Source organism: Neofelis nebulosa, chromosome 18 (genome assembly GCF_028018385.1).
Source record: "Neofelis nebulosa isolate mNeoNeb1 chromosome 18, mNeoNeb1.pri, whole genome shotgun sequence".
NCBI lineage: Eukaryota > Metazoa > Chordata > Mammalia > Carnivora > Felidae > Neofelis > Neofelis nebulosa.
In genome coordinates, this window is record NC_080799.1 from 6,667,164 (window position 1) to 6,689,218 (window position 22,055).

General features: G+C 41.8%; 3 protein-coding genes, 1 non-coding gene and 1 pseudogene across 4 annotated transcripts in view; 1 reads left to right on the forward strand and 4 right to left on the reverse strand.

Annotated features, from left to right (window-relative positions):
* Positions 1 to 22,055, forward strand: part of ZSCAN25 (zinc finger and SCAN domain containing 25) — a 93,001-nt gene that overhangs the window by 22,863 nt on the left and 48,083 nt on the right. The window lies entirely within an intron of this gene.
* LOC131501743 (U6 spliceosomal RNA) lies at positions 191 to 297 on the reverse strand. The gene has a single exon (XR_009256874.1). It is a non-coding gene; the product is annotated as a U6 spliceosomal RNA (small nuclear RNA).
* Positions 3,253 to 4,079, reverse strand: LOC131500910 (large ribosomal subunit protein eL21-like). Its single transcript, XM_058710504.1, has one exon. The coding sequence runs from the start codon at positions 4,029 to 4,031 to the stop codon at positions 3,549 to 3,551; it is 483 nt and encodes a 160-aa protein (XP_058566487.1). The 5' UTR covers positions 4,032 to 4,079; the 3' UTR covers positions 3,253 to 3,548.
* On the reverse strand, positions 5,924 to 6,573 carry LOC131500908 (elongation factor 1-beta-like; annotated as a pseudogene).
* Positions 10,414 to 11,358, reverse strand: LOC131500904 (putative olfactory receptor 1F12P). Its single transcript, XM_058710488.1, has one exon. The coding sequence runs from the start codon at positions 11,356 to 11,358 to the stop codon at positions 10,414 to 10,416; it is 945 nt and encodes a 314-aa protein (XP_058566471.1).

The window sequence follows — 22,055 nt, forward strand, 5'->3', positions numbered from 1 at the left end:
TCACTTTGTTGGAAGAAGCCTTCACAAAGGACACATGTCCTTTATTATGTAGAGGTAGCAAAAATAATTCTCCTTATCTTTCTCATTCCACTGGATCTTTTCTCAGTATTTTATTTTATTATTATTTTTTTTTAATTTACTTTCCAGTGTAGTTTCAGGTGTACAATTTAGTGATTCAACTATTCCATACAAAAATACAAAATGTTTCACAAATTTGCATGTTATCCTTGTGCAGAGGCCATGCTAATCTTCTCTGTATGGTCCCAATTTTAGTATAAGTGCTGTCAAAGTGAGCACTCTTTTCAGTTTTAATATCTATTTCCTTACCACCCTTCCATCCAAACTGTTCCAAACCTACTTTGTTTACATGGAGCTGACTCTAGGTGTCATCTAAGGGGAGATCCATTCCTATACTGTAATTTCTATAGACCATATCATGGTCAGAATAGCTCCATTCATACAGAACACACTGACATCTCAATATTGGATCTTTATTCAATATGTATTATATTACTGCATTTCATTTTCCTTTCCTAAGTTAGTAAGTGTAGTAGCAAAAACGAAAAAAAAGTAGTAGACTAACCTCAAGCTAGGGGCACCTGGGTGGCTCATGTGGTTAAGTGTCTGACTTTGGCTCAGGTCATGATCTCACCATTTGTGGATATGAGCCCTGTGTCAGGCTCTGTGCTGACAGCTCAGAGCCTGGAGCCTGCTTCTGATTCTGTGACTCCCTCTCTCTCTGCCCCTCCCTGGCTCAGCTTGTGCTCTGTCTCTCTCTGTCTCTAAAACATAAATAAACATTAAAAAATTTTTTTAGAATAGCCTCGGGCTACAGACAGATAGAAAGACATGCAACTTTTCACCGAAGACGTTTAATAGAGATTTCAAGGTTTGTTTGTTTGTTTTTATCTCTTAGTTTGAGTGTGGAGAAAATAGAACACTTGTACACTGTTGGTGGGAATATAAAAAGCAAAAGTGCTTCGTAAGACAGTATGGCGTCTCCTCAAAAAATTAAAACTCGAGTTACCATATGATGTAGCAATTCCACTTCTGGGTGTAGACTCCAAAGAATTAAAAACAGGGACTGCCATGTTCATAGCAGTGTTATTCACCATAGTCAAAAGGTGGAGGCAACCCAAGTGTCCATCAATGGATGAATGGATAAGCAAAATGTGGTCTTTCCATAGAATGGATTATTCAGCGTTAAAAAGGGAGGACATTCTGACATGCTACAGCATGGATGAACCTTGAAGGCATTGTGCTAAGTGAAATAAAAGGACAAGTGCTGTATGATTCCATTTATTTTTTTTTTTTTTCAACTTTTTTTTTTTATTTTTTTATTTTTTTATTTTTGGGACAGAGAGAGACAGAGCATGAACGGGGGAGGGTCAAAGAGAGAGGGAGACACAGAATCGGAAACAGGCTCCAGGCTCCGAGCCATCAGCCCAGAGCCTGACGCGGGGCTCGAACTCACGGACCGCGAGATCGTGACCTGGCTGAAGTCGGAAGCTTAACCGACTGCGCCACCCAGGCGCCCCTGTATGATTCCATTTATATGAAGTACCTAGAGTAGTCAAATTCAGAAAGACAGAAAGTAGAGGAGTGGTTGCCAGGGTCTGGGAGCAGAAGGAATGGGGAGTTGGTGTTTAATGGGTGGAGAGTTTCAGTTTTGCAAAGTGAGGAGTTCTGTGGAGGGATGATGGTGTGGCTGCACAACAGTGTGAATGTACTGTATGCCACTGAACTGAGCACTTTAAGATGATAAATTTACGTTATATGTATTTTACCACTAAAAAAAAAAGACAGAAATGTGCATTGGCTTTATCAACTTAAAGAATCATTGGTGGTATTGGTAAGAGCAGTTTCAGTGGCATGGTGGGGTGGAGGGAAGCGAGATTCCAGGGTGTTTTGAATTCTCCCTTGAGTTCTAACTCACAGATACTGCTACCCACTTTGAAGATCAAATAGGCATCTCAAACTTATCACAAAACCAACCGCTTGGTTTTCTCTCCACCATCCAAACCTCTCTCTCTCTCTCTTTTTTTTTTTTTCCCTCATCTTAGTGGATAGACCTTGCATTCCCTCAGTTGCTCAGGCCAAAAAGCCTACAACACTCTCTCATACCCCGAATCCACACCGTCAACAAATTCTGCTGGTTCTCCGTTCAACCTACACACAGTCTGGCAACTTAATATTACCTCCAGCATGTTCAGGTCTGAGCCACCATCTCTCTTGGACTACTTTAACAGCCTTCTGATTAATTTGCATGCTTCTATTCTTTCTTCTTGATAGTCTCTTCACCATATAAGAACCAGACAATCTTTAGAAAATATAAATAAGATTATCTCACTTCTCTGTTCAGAACTTTCCAAAGGCTTCCCTTCTCAGAATAAAAGCCTGAGTTAACTGTTACTTAACTAACAGTTCTTCCTGGAGCACATTGACCAACATGCCAGGAATGCTCCCTCTTAGGGGCTATGCTTTTGTTCTCTTTGCCTGGAACCCATTTTCTCAAGACCTTTTGCAACTTTATATCTCTTCTTCATGTGAGTTTCTGTTTGTTTTATTTATTTATTTATTTATTTATTTATTTATTTATTTATTTATTTATTTTTTAATATATGAAATTTACTGTCAAATTTGTTTCCATACAACACCCAGTGCTCATCCCAAAAGGTGCCCTCCTCAATACCCATCACCCATCCTCCCCTCCCTCCCATCCCCCATCAGCCCTCAGTTTGTTCTCAGTTTTTAACAGTTTCTTATGCTTTGGCTCTCTCCCACTCTAACCTCTCTCTTTTTTTTTTCCTTCCCCTCCCCCATGGGTTTCTGTTAAGTTTCTCAGGATCCACATAAGAGTGAAACCATATGGTATCTGTCTTTCCCTGTATGGCTTATTTCACTTAGCATCACACTCTCCAGTTCCATCCACGTTGCTACAAAAGGCCATATTTCATTCTTTCTCATTGCCAAGTAGTACTCCATTGTGTATATAAACCACAATTTCTTTATCCATTCATCAGTTGATGGACATTGAGGCTCTTTCCATAATTTGGCTATTGTTGAGAGTGCTGCTGTAAACATTGGGGTACAAGTGCCCCTATGCATCAGTACTCCTGTATCCCTTGGATAAATTCCTAGCAGTGCTATTGCTGGGTCATAGGGTAGGTCTATTTTTTTTTTTTTTTTTTTTTTTTTTAATTTTAACGTTTGTTTTTGAGACTCTAGAGAGAGCACAAGCAGGGGAGGGCAGAGAGAGAGGGAGACACAGAATCCAAAGCAGGATCCAGGCTCTGAGCTGTCAGCACAGAGCCTGACACGGGGCTCAAACTCATGGACTGCAAGATCATGACCTGACCCAAAGTAAGATGCTTAACTGAGTCATCCAGGTGCCTCAAAACCCACAAAATTTGAATAAAGCCATCCCCCAGTGAATTCGGATATAAAGTTTGCTTTAAATACTTCTTTGGGGAAGACAATACCACGCTGCTACTCAATTAAAAGAAACATTTGTACAGTCTTGATGTCTTTTATTTTTTTTACATTTATCACGCCATGAATTCATAGGGAATGGGTTCCAACAGCTCAGGCTCCTTTCCATTGGTTCTCACAAAGTGTGCTTCTCTGGGTGGGGCAGGCTGGCACTTCAGTTGAACCCAAGTACCTTTCTCCTTGGCTTCCTTCTTTTTCTGATCATTTTCCTTTACGCGCTTCAGGAAGCTGTCTCGGCTCTTTGAGTGCTTAATGTGCTCGATACGTACATTAATTCTCTTAGCAAGAATCTTGCCCTTAACTTGTTTGTTGACAACAATGCCAACAGCATGCTGGGTAACATTGTAGACTCTTCCAGTTTTGCCGTGGTAACATTTGTGGGGCATTCCTTTTTGAACAGTGCCCATTCCCTTGATGTCCACAATATCACCTTTCTTGTAGATTCGCATGTATGTTGCCAAAGGAACAACTCCATGTTTTCTAAAAGGCCTAGAGAACATATAGCGAGTACCTCTCCTCTTTCCCTTTGTGTTGGTCATTTTGGCGAATTACTGGAAGATGGCGGTTCCGGCCGAAAGGAAGGCAGGGTAGGTCTATTTTTAATTTTCTGAGGAACCTCCACACTGCTTTCCAGAGCAGCTGCACCAATTTGCATTCCCACCAACAGTGCAAGAGGGTTCCCGTTTCTCCACTTCCTCTCCAGCATCTATAGTCTCCTGATTTGTTCATTTTGGCCACTCTGACTGGCGTGAGGTGATATCTGAGTGTGGTTTTGATTTGTATTTCCCTGATAAGGAGCGACGTTGAACATCTTTTCATGTGCCTGTTGGCCATCCGGATGTCTTCTTTAGAGAAGTGTCTATTCATGTTTTCTGCCCATTTCTTCACTGGGTTATTTGTTTTTCGGGTGTGGAGTTTGGTGAGCTCTTTATAGATTTTGGATACTAGCCCTTTGTCCGATATGTCATTTGCAAATATCTTTTCCCATTCCGTTGGTTGCCTTTTAGTTTTGTTGGTTGTTTCCTTTGCTGTGCAGAAGCTTTTTATCTTCATAAGGTCCCAGTAATTCACTTTTGCTTTTAATTCCCTTGCCTTTGGGGATGTGTCGAGTAAGAGATTGCGACGGCTGAGGTCAGAGAGGTCTTTTCCTGCTTTCTCCTCTAAGGTTTTGCTGGTTTCCTGTCTCACATTCAGGTCCTTCATCCATTTTGAGTTTATTTTTGTGAATGGTGTGAGAAAGTGGTCTAGTTTCAACCTTCTGCATGTTGCTGTCCAGTTCTCCCAGCACCATTTGTTAAAGAGACTGTCTCTTTTCCATTGGATGTTCTTTCCTGCTTTGTCAAAGATGAGTTGTCCATACGTTTGTGGGTCTAGTTCTGGGGTTTCTATTCTATTCCATTGGTCTATGTGTGCCGTTATTTTTTAAAGATTGCTTTAACTAACATTTATTGACTATCTATTAGTTATCACAGGTTATTTTATATACAAGAACTTGTTTAACCTCTATAGTAGCCCTGGTTAGATAGGCATTATTTATTTTTTATTGTTTTATTACTTCTTTTAAGTAGGGTCCATGCCCAGTGTGGAGCTTGAACTCACCGCCCTGAGATTAAGGGTCACATGCTCCACCAACTGAGCCATCCAGGCACCCCGGTGATTGCTGTTATTTTAAGCCACTAAATTTGGGTGTTTTTTTTTCTCAGCAATGGACACTTGAAGCACAGACCCTACCACAATTATACTCCGTATCAGTTGCTAGTTCCTGACCTGAATATGTTTTTCTTTTTCTTTATAGCACTTAGCACTTACAGCTTTCTGACATGTGCATATTTGTTTTTTTTGTTTTTTTTTTCCTGTTCTCCTCCCATGCCCTGGAACATTAGCTGCATGAAGGTAGAAACTTTCTTTTGTTTGCTGATATATCAGTACCTATAATATTACCTGGTGCAGAATTGTCATTGGAGCTCAAATTGTATTTGTTAAGTGGATGTAGCTATGGCCCTCTGGTGTGGAAAAGGCATCCACTGTGAACAGGAAGGTATCGGGGTGAAAGGGTTATATAGGACTTGGAAAATGCTGTAAAGGAGATATTTATTATTCTCATTATTCTTTTTTTTAAGTTTATTTTCAGAGAGAGAAAGAGAGAGAGAGAGAGAGAGAGAGAGCGAGAGAGAGAGAGAGAGAGAGAGAGAGAGAGCACAAGCTGGGGAGGGGCAGGGAGAGAAGGAGAGAAGGAATCCCAAGCAGGTTCTGCGCTGTCAATATAGAGCCCCACTTGGGGCTTGAACTCACGAACTGTAAGATCAGGACCTGAGCTGAAATCAAAGTTGGATGCTTAGCCAACTGAGCCTTCTAGGCACCCCTATTCTCATTCTTTTTTTTTTTTTTTGTCTTCAAGCTTTTATTTAAGGGCAATTATCTACAATGAACTTCAGATCTTATTAAAAGCAGCCATGTCCATGGACTGCACATGTCCTCAAAAGCAGTGATCCACTCCTCCAGCATATCTGTTCCAACTTTATCATCTTCCACTACACACTGTATTTGAAGTTTTTTGATTCCATACCCCAGTGGAACTAGTTTAGAAGAGCCCCAAACCAAGCCGTCTGCTCAGTTGCATATCTGTCTCATCGTCCCAAGGTTTCACGTCTAGTAAGATGGAAGACTTGGCAACAAGTGCAGGTTTTTTGGCTTTCTTTGACTCATATTGTGCAAGGCGTTCCTCTCTTAGCCGCTTTGCTTCTTCACTTTCTTCCTCCTCCTCAGAACCAAAGAGATCAATGTCATCATCATCTTTACTATCTGTAGCTCCACTTCCTGTGATGCATTCCACATTAGCAGGGCCATACTTGCCCAAAGCTTTCTTCACTCCTGGAAGACTGGTCTTTTCCTTTTCGTAAGACTTGATGTGATTATACCAACATAGGACATGATACAAGTTGGCAGGTGGAGGGCCGGAGACTACTTCAAATACTGCCACGTCTGCTTGTGATGGCACATACCCCTCGATGTAGCTCTTGTCTGCCAGGTAGTCGTTGAGCACCTGGAGGCCAGTGGGGGTTTCAGGTCTCCAAAACCCATGGCGTGAGTTGATCCCAGAACGGGGCTGCAGTGGAGGAAAAGACGAGCATGGGGAGTGAGCGCCTTGTGCTAAGAGGGAAAAGGGTCTCATTATTCTTGAAGATACTTCCACTTTACTACTGGTGGTACTTAATAATGCTATTTAAAAAAATTTGGATACTAGAACTATTTTTTCTTTTCTTCTTGAATACCTTATTATTAATTTTAAAATATAATTTATTGTCAAGTTAGCTAACACAGTGTATACACTGTGCTCTTGGCTTCGGGAGTAGATTCCCATGATTCATCGCTTACATACAACACGCAGTGCTTATCCCAACAAGTACCCTCCTCAATGCCTATCACCCATTTTCTCCTTTCCCCCAGGCCCCCATCGACCCTCAGTTTGTTCTCTGTATTTGAGTCTCTTATGGTTTGCCTCCCTCTCTGTTTGAAACTATTTTTTCCCCTTCCCTTCCCCCATGGTCTTCTGTTAAGTTTCTCAAATTCACATGTGAGTGAAAACATATGATATCTGTCTTTCTCTGACTGACTTATTTCACTTAGCATAATACTCTCCAGTTCCATCCATGTTGTTGCAAATGGCAAGATTTCATTCTTTCTCATTGCCAAGTAGTATTCCATTGTATATATAAACCGTATCTTTATCCATTCATCAGTTGATGGATATTTGGGCTCTTTCCATAATTTGGCTATTGATAGCGCTGCTATAAATATTGGGGTACATGTGCCCCTATGAATCAGCACTTTTGTCTCCTTTGGATAAATTCCTGGTAGTGCTATTGCTAGGTCTTGGGGTAGTTCTATTTTTAGTTTTTGGGGAACCTCCACACTGTTTTCCAGCAACTGCACCAGCTTGCATTCCCACCAACAGTGCAAGAGGGTTCCTGTTTCTCCACATCTGCGCCAGCATCTGTTGTTTCCTGAGTTGTTAATTTTAGCCACTCTGACGGTGTGAGGTGGTATCTCACTGTGGTTTTAATTTGTATTTCCCTGATGATGAGTGATGTTGAGCATTTTTTCATGTGTCAGTTGGCCATCTGGATGTCTTCTTTGGAAAAGTGTCTGTTCATGTCTTCTACCTATTTCTTCACTGGATTATTTGTTTTTTGGGTGCTGAGTTTGGTAAGTTCTTTATAGATTTTGGATACTAACCTTTTATCTGATAGGTCATTTGCAAATATCTTCTCCCATTCAGTCAGTTGCCTTTTAGTTTTGTTGATTGTTTCTGTTGCAGTGCAGAAGCTTTTTATCTTGATGATGTACCAATAGTTCATTTTTGCTTTTAATTCTCTTGCCTTTAGAGATATGTTGAGCAAGAAATTGATGTGGCTGAGGTCAAAGGGTTGTTGCCTGTTTTCTCCTCTAGGGTTTTGATGGTTTCCTGTCTAACATTTAGGTCTTTCATTCACCTTGAGTTTATTTTTGTGTATGACATAAGAATTTAACACTTTATTTTTTAAATAGAAATTAACAGTCTGATAAGTTCACAGAATTAGGTTTATGCTGCCAAGACTGTAAAGGTGGCTGGGCTTCTGAACTTTTTATAGTTGACCTCTGTGTAGGATGAGGAAGAGAACATCCTTTTCCACTTGCCCCTCAGCAAGTGGTCTCTGGGCCAGGAATAGAGCCAGTCTGCAAAGGTGTTTGCTATGAGAGAAGGATTATCTCATCCTGTGCCCTTCCTTGGAAGAGAGGCCTCTGAGCCAGAAAGCCTTCTCACAGCCCACCAGTGAGCAAGGTCAGTTGAAGGTCTTTCATATTTATTCAGCGCTGCCCCTCTTTTTTTTTTTCTTGTTCACTTTTTTTTTTAACCTTGGGTCCAAACCATTGTATTATTCACCATTGTAGCAAAACCATATTAAAGGAAGACTTCCCCTCCATGTTGACATCGGCTTTTCTTCACATTATTTTTATAGGTTTGAGGTGAGATTTTCTTGCTGTTATTGTGCTTTTATGGTCAGAGACCCAAGAAAGCCTAAGTCCTTTCCTGCCAAATCATTACAACTCTTGAAGGTTCCCAAGGAAACACTATGCTCAAAGGACAATAGCAAACTTTGAGCCAGAGTACCACTTTGTGGGTGTCTGAGTTACACTCAGTAACCTCCATCGTGGACTCAGTGATCAAAAGTGAGCTGGAAAATAGTATGGGCCTACCCGCTTCCTACTCTCAGCCCCAAATCTGAATTGAGGATCGTGTGCTCGGGCATGGTGTGGAGAGAGAGAGAGGGGTGACTGGGCTTCAAGTGGGGATTCCAGGCAGACCACAAATAGAAGAGGACTAACCAGGGGCCAGGCTAGAAGGAGGGGACTTCATTCCTGGATGCTAACCCTCTAGGGTATACTGCCCTTTATAAAATATGCACCAGTGAACTCCTTAGGCTCTGACCTCCCAGATTGGTAGCTCTTTTACCTTGAAAGGGGAGAGGAAGATATAAAACATATTGGTTAAGACTAAATCATGGGGAGAAAGGATGTAAATGTTTTTTTCCCCAGCGTTTGCCACCATTGTCATGGTCATCATTAGCATCTATTAGCAGCATACTTTTATTGAGTCATTATTTAAAAAACTTTTTTAAATGTCTTATTTATTCTTAAGAGAGAGAGAGAGAGAGACAGAGCAGGAGCAGGTGAGTGGCAGAGCGAGAGAGGGACACAGAATCTGAAGCAGGCTCCAGGCTCTGAGCTGTCTGCACAGAGCCCGACGTGGGGCTTGAACTCATAGACTGCGAGATCATGACCTCAGCCGAAGTCGGACACTTAACCAACTAAGCCACCCAGGTGCCCCGAGTCATTATTTTAAACCAGGCACTTGATAAAGTCTTCTGAGGATGAGTTTCTTAAGATGAATAGGAGCTTTTATAAAATTTAAAAATGACCCAACCATCCTGTTTGGAGTGGAGTTGTGGTGAACACGAATCATGCAAAGCCAGATATGAAAGGGTTGAACAGCATTACAATTATATGGTGTTCCAGGAGACAGAAAATTCTCTCAGCTGGGGAGACTTGAGGTGGCTTCATGAAGGGTATGGTATTTTATCTGAGCCTGAAGGACACCTGGAAATTTGATAGAAATGGGCAAGTTGACTCTACTGGAACAGCAAAAGTAGAGACTAAAAAACACAGTGTGTTTGGTAGAATGGTGAATTTCAGATGGACTGGAGTCAAATGGCCAGTAACTACGGGGCCAGGACCAGAAGTCAGTGGTTAGGACTTTCTGTGTAATGCTCTATCAAGTTCTACCATACCCCTTGCAGCCTGTCTAGGTGTTCAGCTGAGATATCACTGTAAGCATCCCTAATGCGAGTATACAGAGCTATGGAACCCTACCCAGCAGCATCCAAGGCCAAGAGTGGGATGGCTTTGAGGACAATCAAGTCTGTCCCCAGAGCTAGATTCAACCCACAATGTGGGGATGATGGTTGAGGAAGTGGGGGTACAGCAGAAGAGTTTAGAAATTGGGATGCATGAAGGTTAAGGATTTGAGGAACAGAGGGTGCATGGGAGCTCTGAGAGGGCATCCCTTTGGCACAGGCTATCAGCACAGGCCACAGATTCTTTTTTCACATGGACTTCTCTGGAAGGTCTTCAGACAAAGCTAATTTGCATCTGTTTATGTGGTTCTGTCTTTAGGGGAGAGGTTATGCCCCTCACCATGTTTGGGCAGTTTGAGCAAAGCCCAAGAAGGAACTTGCAAATTACTTATGGAGAAATGAGAGGACTTCCTGGCCATGGTGACCCAGGACAATTAAGTCTATGTTTCTCTAGCTTTCTATATGTGGAGCCTGTCTCTAATTCATCCCCTTCCCAGCACAAAGGCCCTAAGAGGGGTCTTTACTGTCACAGCCCACAGGATAAAGCCTTTATACTGAACAGTTTTCTTGTGGCTCCCTTCATGTCCTTGTTTCTCAGGCAGTAAATGAAGGGGTTCAGCATGGGTGTGACCACCATATACATCACTGAAGCCAGTGAATCCTTGTCAGTTGAATGGGATGATGAGGGAGTCAAGTAGACCCCCGTGATAGTCCCATAGAAGAGGGTGACTACAGCGAGATGAGAACCACAGGTAGAAAAGGCCTTTTGTTTGCCCTGGGTAGATGGGACCTTAAGCACAGCAGACACAATGTGGGTGTAGGACACAAGAATGGCAAGGAAAGGAATTAGGACAATCAAACCCCCCACCAGCAGAATCATGAGCTGGTTGAGCTGTGTATTGGAACAGGATAGCTGGAGCAGGGGAATGAGGTCACAAAAGAAGTAAGGGATGACGTTGCTGGCACAGAACTCCAGCCGAGCCATGAGGACAGTATGTAGCAGGGAGTGGAGGTTGGCAATGAGCCAGGAGCTCCCCAGCATCAGGGCACAGATTTGCAGACTCATCATGGTGGAATAGTGAAGGGGGTGGCAGATGGCCACATAACGGTCATAAGCCATTGCCATCAGGAGAAAGTTGTCCATGTTGGCAAGCAAAATGCAGAAGTAGATCTGGGTTAGGCAGCCACAATAAGAAATGGACTGAGTCTGCATCTGGATGTTCACAAGCATCTTAGGGACTGTGGAGGAGATGAAGCAGAAATCCACAAGGGAAAGGTTGCTGAGGAAGAAGTACATGGGTGTGTGGAGGTAGGAGTCTGAACCAATGGCCAGGATGATGAGCAAGTTCCCTGCTGCCCCGACCAGGTACATGACAAGGAATAGCCCAAAGATCAGATCTTGCCTTTCGGGCTGGGTGGAGAGCCCTAGGAGGATGAACTCAGAGGCACTCGTGTAGTTTTCTTCCTCCATGGTTGCCTGGTCCTGCTGGGAGATCAGATCAGGCACAGGCTATATGGAGCAGGGGGTGGCATCTGTGCCTCCCTTTTTTCCTCATACAACTCCTCAGCTCACATCTGGCCAACTCACATCTCTGTTCATTTGGTACAAACTCCAAAGAAAGCTCTCCGCCTACCATAGGAAAAGCTTCAACCAGGGAGTCTTATGGTCCCAACAGATCCCAAAGTCAGGGTTTTAATTATTCACTAGCAAAATGCTGCTGATCTGGAATGGTGCAAAGCCCCATCTGCCATCCCTCAAAAGAGAATCCTTGTGACATATGGCCAGGTACTCAGTGGTGCCCCCCAAATTTCTGTCATACTCATTTTTTGATCTGAGCAACTAATGTTACCTCACTATTAAATAAAGAACTATAGGGGTTCTTTGGGTTCTTTGGGTGGCTCGGTCGGTTAAGCATCTGACTTCAGCTCAGGTCATGATCATGTAGCTCGTGGGTTCGAGCCACACATCGGGCTCTGTGCTGACAGCTCAGATCCTGGGGCCTGTTTCAGTTTTTCTGTCTCCCTCTCTCTATGCCCCTCCCCTACTCCTGCTCTGTCTCTCAAAAATAAACATTTATTATTTTTTTAAATTAAATTTTATTTTTTTAGTGTTTATTTCTGAGACAGAGACAGAGCATGAATGGGGGAGGAAGAGAGAGAGAGGGAGACACAGAATCTGAAGCAGGCTCCCGGCTCTGAGCTGTCAGCACAGAGCCCGACACGGGGCTCGAACTCCCAGACTGTGAGATTGTGACCTGAGCCGAAGTCAGTCACTCAACCGACTGAGCCACCCAGGTGCCCCTCAAAAATAAACATTTAAAAATTAAAAAAGAACTATAAAAACACAGTTTCTTCTTATTCCCAATAAGGTTGCCACCTGAAGGCCCTTCCTCTACAGAATTCTGGAACCACAATGATGGATATATAGAACCAGAGGGTATTATTTGTACATACCTTCCTTCCCCTCAAATACTTTGTCTCCCTTTGTTCCTCCAGTCAAATATAGCCTGGGGCTTAGGGTGCCCTGGCTGATTTGTCACCGGCTCTGGGTCACCTTGGTCCTGGTGATGATGTGGATGGAGTACATCAGGTCAAACCTGGACTAAAGAGCCTGCTGACTGGGACAGCTCAGCCAGCCCTTTTGTCTGGGCTTATCCAGGAAGGGACTTGCTCTGGTGAGTGAGAGTTGCCCCTGCGGATAACAAAGAGAAACTTCTACAAGTGTGACATTGCCCAAAGGAATAAAGTTGATGGAAAGGAAACAGAAGGACCCCACTAAACAGTGTGAGCTCAGTTGAAGTTTCATTAGATATAATATTAATTATTTCCCACTGCTTCACAAGACATAGTTGGGATTTACGGTCCTATGAGAACGTAAATCACAAAAAGGGAGAGAGGATACTTGAGTCGGTGTCTTGACTGGGGATGGGGGAAGAGCTGATGAGGGAAATCAGTCTGGAAAAGCTTGGGGGTAGTGTTGTGGTCCACTGGGGGAACTGGGTAGGGAGTGACAGGGGGAAGCTGTCTTGGGAGGTTGCTTTCATCCATGCCTCCACTTTGCTGAGGCAGAGCCTGCTAGGAGCAAAGGAACTTACCAGTGCAGCTGAGGAGGGTAAAGGAGGGATGGAGATTTTGGTCTGCTGCAGATCTCAGTTGAGTTCTTGGCCTGTGTTGAGAGAGCTGTTCCTTAGTGTGGAAGCTAAATGTCCTCCTTCAATTTCACTGCTTTGATTTTCTCCAAAAGACCAAAAAAGCACTACCAGGTGAACTTAGACTTGGGGCATTTGGGTCAGGGCCTCCTGGAATGGCCAGCACTGGGGCAGGAGAAGAGATATGTTGAGCAGCTTGGTGGGGCAGGGGCATGGTGGGGAGAATCATCTGTACTGGGTGTACTGGGAGAAATCTCCTCTGAGACTGGGACCATCAGTGTGTGTAGTGGCAAAAGCTCTATCCCTTCCTTGTCTAATACTCCTTTCAAACCAGAGTGGCACCATCCTATTTTCCTTCCAAGCCTCCACTTCCCCAGAGATGTGGGAGAAAAAAAAAATTCTTGTTACAACTTCCCACTTGTTAGGAAGGTACTCTTCCCAAGTGCTCCTATTTGAAGAAAACTGAAGTTAAGAGAGTCTAACTTAAAATGAAAAGGGTTTTTCTCCTAGCTTCTGAATCATTCCTGTCAGCATGCAGACATCACCCAGTTTTAAAAATCCACTCTTGACCCACATTCCCTCCATCCTTGGGGCTATCAGGTTACCTTTCTACTCCCCCTTTCCACAAAAGTCCTCAAACTGTGGCCAGGATACATTCCCCATTCCCTTCTTCCCATTCACTCATGAAGCCCCCTTCTCAGGCTTCCCCACAATCCATAAAACATCCTTGGTCAAGGCCACCATTGCCACATCTAAGGTTGGTTCTCAGGCTCCATCTTACTGAACGAAAAAGCCATAGTTGGCATGGTTGGTCACTCCCACCGTCTGGAAGTATGCTCTCCACTGGGTTTCAAAGCACAGTTTTGTTGTGGCACCTCTCCTGCCTCACTGGTTTCTTGCTTAATGTCCTTCTCATCCTTCTGACCTGCACCAATTGGGATGTGCCATTGACTCTCAAGCCCCATCTCTTCTCTGTACACTCATGCCTGAAGTGGTCTCAGTAGTCCCAAAGCTTCAAATGCCATCCAAATTTCTATTTCCAGTTTGGGATTTTCCCCCTTGAACTTCAAACCTAGGTATGTCTAACTGCCTACTCCTCATGTCCATTTAGGTGTCCAATAGGCATCTCAGATTGTCCAAAACCGTGCCGCTGATCTTCCCTTCTTCCAGCCCACTGCCACCTCGTTCATCCTCATCTTACTATTTTAATTGCTCAAGCCAAAACCTCAGCACCACCTCTCACTCTTCTTTTGTTTTACTGTCCTTATCCAGTGTGTTGGCAAATTCTGTCATCTCTAACTTTGAAATATATCCAGAATGGTACTTTTTCTCTCTGTTCCCTGCTACTTTCCTAGCCCAAACAATCATTATTTCCATCCAGATTATTAAAATAGTTTCTTAGCTGGGTTCTGTTTCTATCCTTACCCTACCCTCGACATTGTTTCTACAAGGCCACCAGAGGGAAAATTAATAAATATGAGTCAGATTGTTATTTCTCTGTTCAAAATCCTCCAATGGCTCCCATCTCACTTGGGACAAAACCCACAGTTGTTGCCAAATCCTCAGGGCTATGCATGACCCAGACCTTTGCCCTTCCCCTGATCTCACCTCCTTCTGTTGCCCCCTCACTTTCCATAGGCTGGCCACCAGGGTCTTCTCACCCAACCTGAACATGTCAAACATGTCCCTACCTCAGGGCCCTTGTACTTGTTATACAACTGCCTGGAATTCTCTTCCCTCAGTCCTTTACTTCATTCCAATTTCTGCTCAAATGTGATCTCTGCTCAGGGTTCCCGCAACCACCTATCTAAAATAGTGCCCCTTTCTGTCTTCCCCCTTGTTTTGCTTTGTTTTTATTCTCAGGATCATTTATTGTGTGTCTGTCTATCTATCTATCTATCTATCTATCTATCTATCTATCTATCTATCATCCATCTATCATTCTGTTTCTCTAGTATATAAGCCAATGAGGGCAGGAACTTTATTTTTATGTATTATTGTATCCCCAGTTTCTAGAACCATGCCTGGACTAAAGGAGACACTCAGTTGTTTTTATGCAGTTGTTGAATGAAGGGATAACTGTTCTTAATGTTCCCCTTTGTGACCATATGTCCTTGAGATTGGGTGAGACCTTAAATATAGTCCTCATTCACCTGATATCAACCTCCTGTCTCTCAGACGTCACTCATATTAACTTATCACCTGTATTGTTTCCTTAATACTGTTATTTAACTCACTAATTTTGTTAAGTGGAATTCATTTATTAAAAATGAAAATTTGCACTCCATGATACAGAAGAAAACAATATCACTTGCTGAATTTTAGCTAGATGCTATTACCTGTAGAGAGTTCTGAGTCTGAAACCCACCTTTTCTTGGTTAAAAAAGGAGAATGTAAAGTCCTAGGGAGGAGTTAAAGAAATGGCACTTGAGTATTTCTCAGAGAGGTAGTCTGAAGGGTTGAGGGAGAACTCAAAAAGGAATCAATTTCTCACCATGTGATTTGATACTATTTGTCTCCATCTTTGTAAGCCACTGAATGCCAAACCCTCAGACCCCTGTAGATACAGGCTCCACACTGCAGGACACACTGCCCTGCATACCTAGACTCATACATCTATTCACTTAGGTCACTCATCCATACATACCTAGACTCATACATCTATTCACTGAGGTCTGGTCCTTGGGCAGCCAGCACACAGAATGGCCTGAATCTCTCTCTGGTGACCACAGCAGCTCTGGGGTTTGTGTTGGCTTCAATACCAGACCTGTTTTGTGAGAGCCCAAGGGGTGGAGAAAGTGCTTGTCTTTGACTTTGGAGTCCTCATGTTTAATTTTATCCAGTGATTGAACCATAGTGAACTTTGCTTAAATAATTTAGAAGGGGAAACAAGTTAAAATACAGTTAATAAAACTAAAAACAAATGATGCAGAAAAAGAATTTAAGCAGAAGTCTTTTAATTGATTCTTTGAAAAAGAATTGATTAAAAAAAGAATTGATAATGTCAATTTTGACAAACAAATGAGAATGAAAATTAGAATGAAGCCATGTTAATTGCTAGTGCAAAAGATTTACATTTAGGTCCTCCTGGGTGACTCAGTTGATTATGCCCCACATTGGGCTCCATGCTGACAGCATGGAGCCTGCTTGGGATTCTCTCTCTCACTTTCTCTCTACCTGTCCCCCACTTGTACCCTTTCCCTGTCAAAAAAATAAGTAAATAGACATTAAAAAAAAAAAGAAAAAGGTTCATATTTAAGTGGACTATTATTTTCAATTAGAGGCTAACATACCTTATCAAATAAAGTAGATGGCTACCTACATATATACAGTAGCCCCAAAGATGTAAAAAGAATTAGAGAGCATGCATATAACAAGAACAGAGAAAGGAATACAAAGTTATTAAATAGTTTCTAGGACCTTCTGACTCCGATGAAGAAAATGTGCTTTCTTTTTCTTTTTTTTTATTTTTGAGAGAGAGAGAGAGAATGGGGGAAAGGGGAAGAGGGAGGGAGGGAAGGGGAGGAGAGAGAGAGAGAGAGAGAGAGAGAGAGAGAGAGAGAGAGAGAGAGAGAAAGAGAATATGAATGAATATCTTAAGCAGGCTCCATGCTCAGTGCAGTGCCTGACATGGTGGCTCTTATCTCTCGACTGTGAGATCATCATGCCTGAGCTGAAACCAAGAATCAGATGCTTAGCCAGTTGAGCCACTCAGGCACCCTGACAAATGGTGTATTTAAAAATAAGAGCTGGGTCTCCTGGGTGGCTCAGTTGCTTAAGCGTCTGACTTCAGCTCAGGTCATGATCTCGCAGTTCATGAGTTCAAGCCCCGCATCAGGCTCTGTGCTGACAGCTCAGAGCCTGGAACCTGCTTCAGATTCTGTGTCTCCCTCTCTCTGCCTCTTCTCCACTCACACTCTGTCTGTCTGTCTCTAAAGTAAATAAACATTAAAATAAAATAGAATAAAAATGAGTCAACATTATGTTCATTGAAGACTTACACTTTTTCCTTCAAAAGAACAAAATGTGGATGTTCTCTGTTTTCATTCCTTATTTAATATTTAGCTAAAAATGCTGGCAATGGCTATCAGAAAAGAAAAAAAAAACATACCTTTTTTTTCCAAAATATCTAATAGCTAAACTATTAAAAGAAATGAAGTCAGTGATGAAAATAAAGTTAGCTGAACAAAGTTGCAGAGTATAATGTCACACAAAAATTGGTAAATTGCTTACTGACATAGCAATAATAAATAAACACCAAAAAAAAAAAGATGAAAAGGTGATTTCATTCCCACCAATGATGAATTTGAATATTTGGATTTTAATTCATTTTGGGAAATGAAATATTTATTCAAAGAAAATTATAATGGATAAAGTAAAGGAACATAAAGAAGGAAATTGAAGAAGACACAAAGAAATGGAAAAATATTCCATGCTCATGGATTGGAAGAATAAATATTGTTAAAATGTCAGTACTGTGCAAAGCAATCTATACATTCAGTACAATCCCAATCAAAATTATACTGGCATTCTTCTCGAAGCTAGAACAAGCAATCCTAAAATTTGTATGGAACCACAAAAGACCCCAAATAGCCAAAGTAATGTTGAAAAAGAAAACCAAAGCAGGAGGCATCACAATCCCAGACTTTAGCCTCTACTACAAACCTGTAATCATCAAGACGGTATGGTATTGGTACAAAAACAGACACATAGATCAATGGCATAGAATAGAGAAGACAGAATTGGACCCATAAATGTATGGCCAACTAATCTTTGACAAAGCAGGAAAGAATATCCACTGGAAAAAAGGCAGTCTCTTTAACAGATGGTGCTGGGAGAACTGGACAGCAACATGCAGAAGAATGAAACTAGACCACTTTCTTACACCATACACAAAAATAAACTCAAGATGGATGAAAGACCTAAATGTGAGACAGGAAACCATCAAAACCCTAGAGGAGAAAAAAAGAAACAACCTCTCTGACCTCAGCTGCAGCAATTTCTTGCTTGACACATCTCCAAAGGCAAGGGAATTAAAAGCAAAAATGAACTATTGGGACCACATCAAGATAAAAAGCTTTTGCACCGCAAAGGAAACAGTCAACAAAACTAAAAGGCAACTGACTGAATGGGAGAAGATATTTGCACATGACATATCCAGGGTTAGTATCCAAAATCTATAAAGAACTTACCAAACTCAACACCTGAAAAAAAAAAAAAAAACAGTGAAGAAGTGGGCAGAAGACATGAATAGACACTTTTCCAGAGAAGACATCCGGATGGCCAACAGGCACATGAAAAGACGCTCAATGTCATCAACATCAGGGAAATACAAATCAAAACCACATTGAGATACTATCTCACACCGTCAGAGTGGCTAAAATTAACAACTAAGGAAACAACAGATGCTGGCGCAGATGTGGAGAAACGAGAACCCTCTTGCACTGTTGGCGGAAATGCAAACTGGTGCAGCTGCTCTGGAAAACAGTATGGAGGTTCCCCCAAAATTTTAAAATAGAACTACCCTATGACCTAGCAATAACACTACTAGGAATTTATCCAAAAGAGACAGGAGTGTTCATTCACAGGGGCACATATACCCCAATGTTTATAGCAGAGCTTTCAACAATAGCCAAATTATGGAAAGAGTGTAAATGTCCAACTGATGAATGGATAAGGAAGATGTGGTTTATATATACAATGGAGTACTACTTGGCAATGAGAAAAAAGTGAAATCACACCACTTGCAGCAATGTGGATGGAACTGGAGAGTATTAAGCTAAGTGAAATAAGTCAGTCAGAGAAAGACAGATATCATATGTTTTCACTCATATGTGGAACTTGAGAAACTTAACAGAAGACCATGGGGGAAGGGAAGGGGAAAAGATAGTTACAGAGAGGGAGAGAGGCAAACCATAGGAGACTATTAAATACAGAGAACAAACTGAGGGTTGATGGGGCAAGTTGGGGAGAGGGGAAATTCGGTGATGAGCATTGAGGAGAGCACTTGTTGGGATGAGCACTGGGTGTTGTATGTAAGCGATGAATCACGGGAATCTACCCCCAAAACCAAGAGCACACTGTACACACTGTATGTTAGCCAATTTGACAATAAATTATGTTAAAAAAATTAAAATAAATAATTTTTTGAGCCACTCTAAAAAAAAGAGAAACATACGAAATAGAAATCTATTCTAATTGAAAGGTTTTAATTAATTTGGTTGATCATGCTTCTAAGTAAGTATATAGATATGTTATTAATAATGAATTAATATATACTCTATAGCAGGCACTGTACCAAGTGCTTAAACATTAGTTTTTAATTTTTAACCCAAAGTCTATAGCTTTGCAACTGTGATGTCAATGCAAGAAAATATCAGACAGGTATTAAAAGTGAAAAAAAATGTGTCAATTGCTGGATATTTGTTTATGACATAGACCTTAAAAGCAGAACATAAGATAGCATGTACATGCAGACAACATTTATGTACATCTACCAACAAAAATAAGATATTAATTTGGAGGGTGATGGGAATAGTTTGAGGTTTAATTTCTGTTTTTTCCCTGCTAAATTGCTTACATTAAAGATGATGTGAGAATTAGGCCATTGTAGGCAGTCACTTGCTCTGCTTCTGAGATTGTCTTGGTGCCAGCAAACATTTTCAGATGTCTCTGCCAAGGATAAGCATTAGAAGGGGTTGGATAGTTGGGAATGAGAGTGGGGTTGAGATAGGTTGTCCAGGAATCTAATTCTATTTGATTTTCGGAAGTCTGTACTCTACTTTGTTGTCTGTAAAGTTATGGGCTTGGATCCTTGCATGGTTTCCAAGGTTCCTACAGGTCTCTGATTCTACTTGTCTTTGAGAAGTGGAGGAGTAGTAGTCTTTAGGCTTACATATTTTGGGGCATTGAGAGAGGAGTGTCTTCTCCCATTGTCACTGACCTGTTCAGTTGGTCTGATTTCTGCTAAGCCCACCCAAGGAAGCCACCTCCTCCTGAGTTACTTCTCGCTAAAGAGGGACAGACGGCTCACAGCAGCCTAGAGCTGGAGACCCAAGCCTGGGCCCCATTAGAAGTAAGATGAACAAGCATGTGGGTGGAAAGTGAATTGAGCAAGGAGGCTGAGAGCAGGGCTTATTCCCTGATTCTTGGGCCAAGGAGAGATGTATGGGGCTCATACCTGGATTATTTGTAGGGCTGCTCTTGGCCTCTTTGGGAGCAATACTCAGTGGGCATTGTTAAAAAACAAATGTTCAATAATTACCTTGGGTTTGGCTGGGCCCAGTTCTCCTGGATTCCAGACACAGCATCTCCTTAGGGTTTTTATACTGGAAAATTATTACTTCCAATGGTTTAATTTGTTACTTTTGTCTACAGGAAAAGTTTTAACATTTTTCTTACTTTTTATCATGAGTCCAGGGAATTTTTCTTGTTTATTCAATAAGATCAGAACTTAATGTTCATGTTGATAGTCACTTAAAAAAATTATGATGAAATGCACATAACATCAAATTTACCATCTTAACCATTTTTTAAAAAGACTTTATTTTTATTCTGTGTCTCCCTCTCTGCCCCACCCCTGCTCATGCTCTGTCCTTCTCTTTCTCTCAAAAATAAATAAACATTAAAATACTTTGTTTTTTAAAAATAATCTATACACCCAAACTGGGGCTCAAACTTACAACCCTGAGATCAAGAGTCGCATCCTTTGGGGCGCCTGGGTGGCGCAGTCGGTTAAGCGTCCGACTTCAGCCAGGTCACGATCTCGCGGTCCGTGAGTTCGAGCCCCGCGTCAGGCTCTGGGCTGATGGCTCGGAGCCTGGAGCCTGTTTCCGATTCCGTGTCTCCCTCTCTCTCTGCCCCTCCCCCGTTCATGCTCTGTCTCTCTCTGTCCCAAAAATAAATTAAAAAACGATGAAAAAAAATTAAAAAAAAAAAAAAGAGTCGCATCCTTTATGGGGCACCTGGGTGGTTCAGTTGGTTGAGCATCTGACTCTGGATTTTGGCTGAGGTCATGATCCCAGGGTTATAAGATCAAGCCTCATACCAGGCTCTGTGCTGAGTGTGGAGATTCTCTGCTTGGGATTCTCTTTGGCCCTCTCCCTCTGCCCCTCCCCCACTCACATGTGTGTGTGCGCTTTCTCTCTTTCTCTCTCTCAAAAAAAAAAAAAAAAGTATCACATACTCTACTGGCTGAGCCAGCTGGGTGCCCCCATCTTAACCATTTTTTTCATGTGCATTTCAGTAGTGTTAAGTAAATTCATATTGTGTGTAACTAATCTCCAGAATTCTTTTCATCTTCTCAAGCTGAAACCCTGTACCCATTAAATAATTCCCCATTCTTCCCTTTCTCAGCCCCCTGGCAACCACCACAGTACTTTCTGTCTCTGTGAATTTGCCTACTCTAGGTACCTCATATAAGTAGAATCATATAGAATTGATCCTTTTGTGACTGGCTTATTTTACTTAGTATAATCTCCTTAAGGTCCATCAATGTTGCAGCATGTGTCAGGATTTTCTTCCTTTTTAAGGTGGAATAATGTTCCATTGTATACATATAGCCCATTGTCTTTCTTTATCTGTTGATGGACACTTGGTTTGCTTCTGTGTTTTGGCGATTGTGAACAGTACTGCCATGAACATGGGTGTACAAATATCTCCTTGAGATACTGCTTTCAGTTCTTTTGGGTATATACCCAGAAATAGAATTTCTGGATCATGCAGTAGTTTGATTCTTAATTTTTTGAGGAATCTTCATACTGTTTTTCCATAGCAGATGCACCATTTTACATTCCCAACAGTGTACAAAGTTTCCGTTTTCTTCATATTCTCATCAACACTTATTTTCTGTCCCACCCCCACTTATTAAAGTTTATTAGGAACAAATAAATGAATCTGCAGAGGAAACATCAGTAAACATAAAATACATGTGCAACATTGAGGGAATCACAGATAACAGTGTTAGCAAGTATATGTGAGTATGGGAGGGGTGCTGTAACTTGGATACTTTTACACATGA

Excerpts from the sequence above, each read along its gene's own strand:
- LOC131500910 (XM_058710504.1), bottom strand. The coding sequence starts at position 4,031 with ATGACCAACACAAAGGGAAAGAGGAGAGGTACTCGCTATATGTTCTCT.
- LOC131500904 (XM_058710488.1), bottom strand. The coding sequence starts at position 11,358 with ATGGAGGAAGAAAACTACACGAGTGCCTCTGAGTTCATCCTCCTAGGG.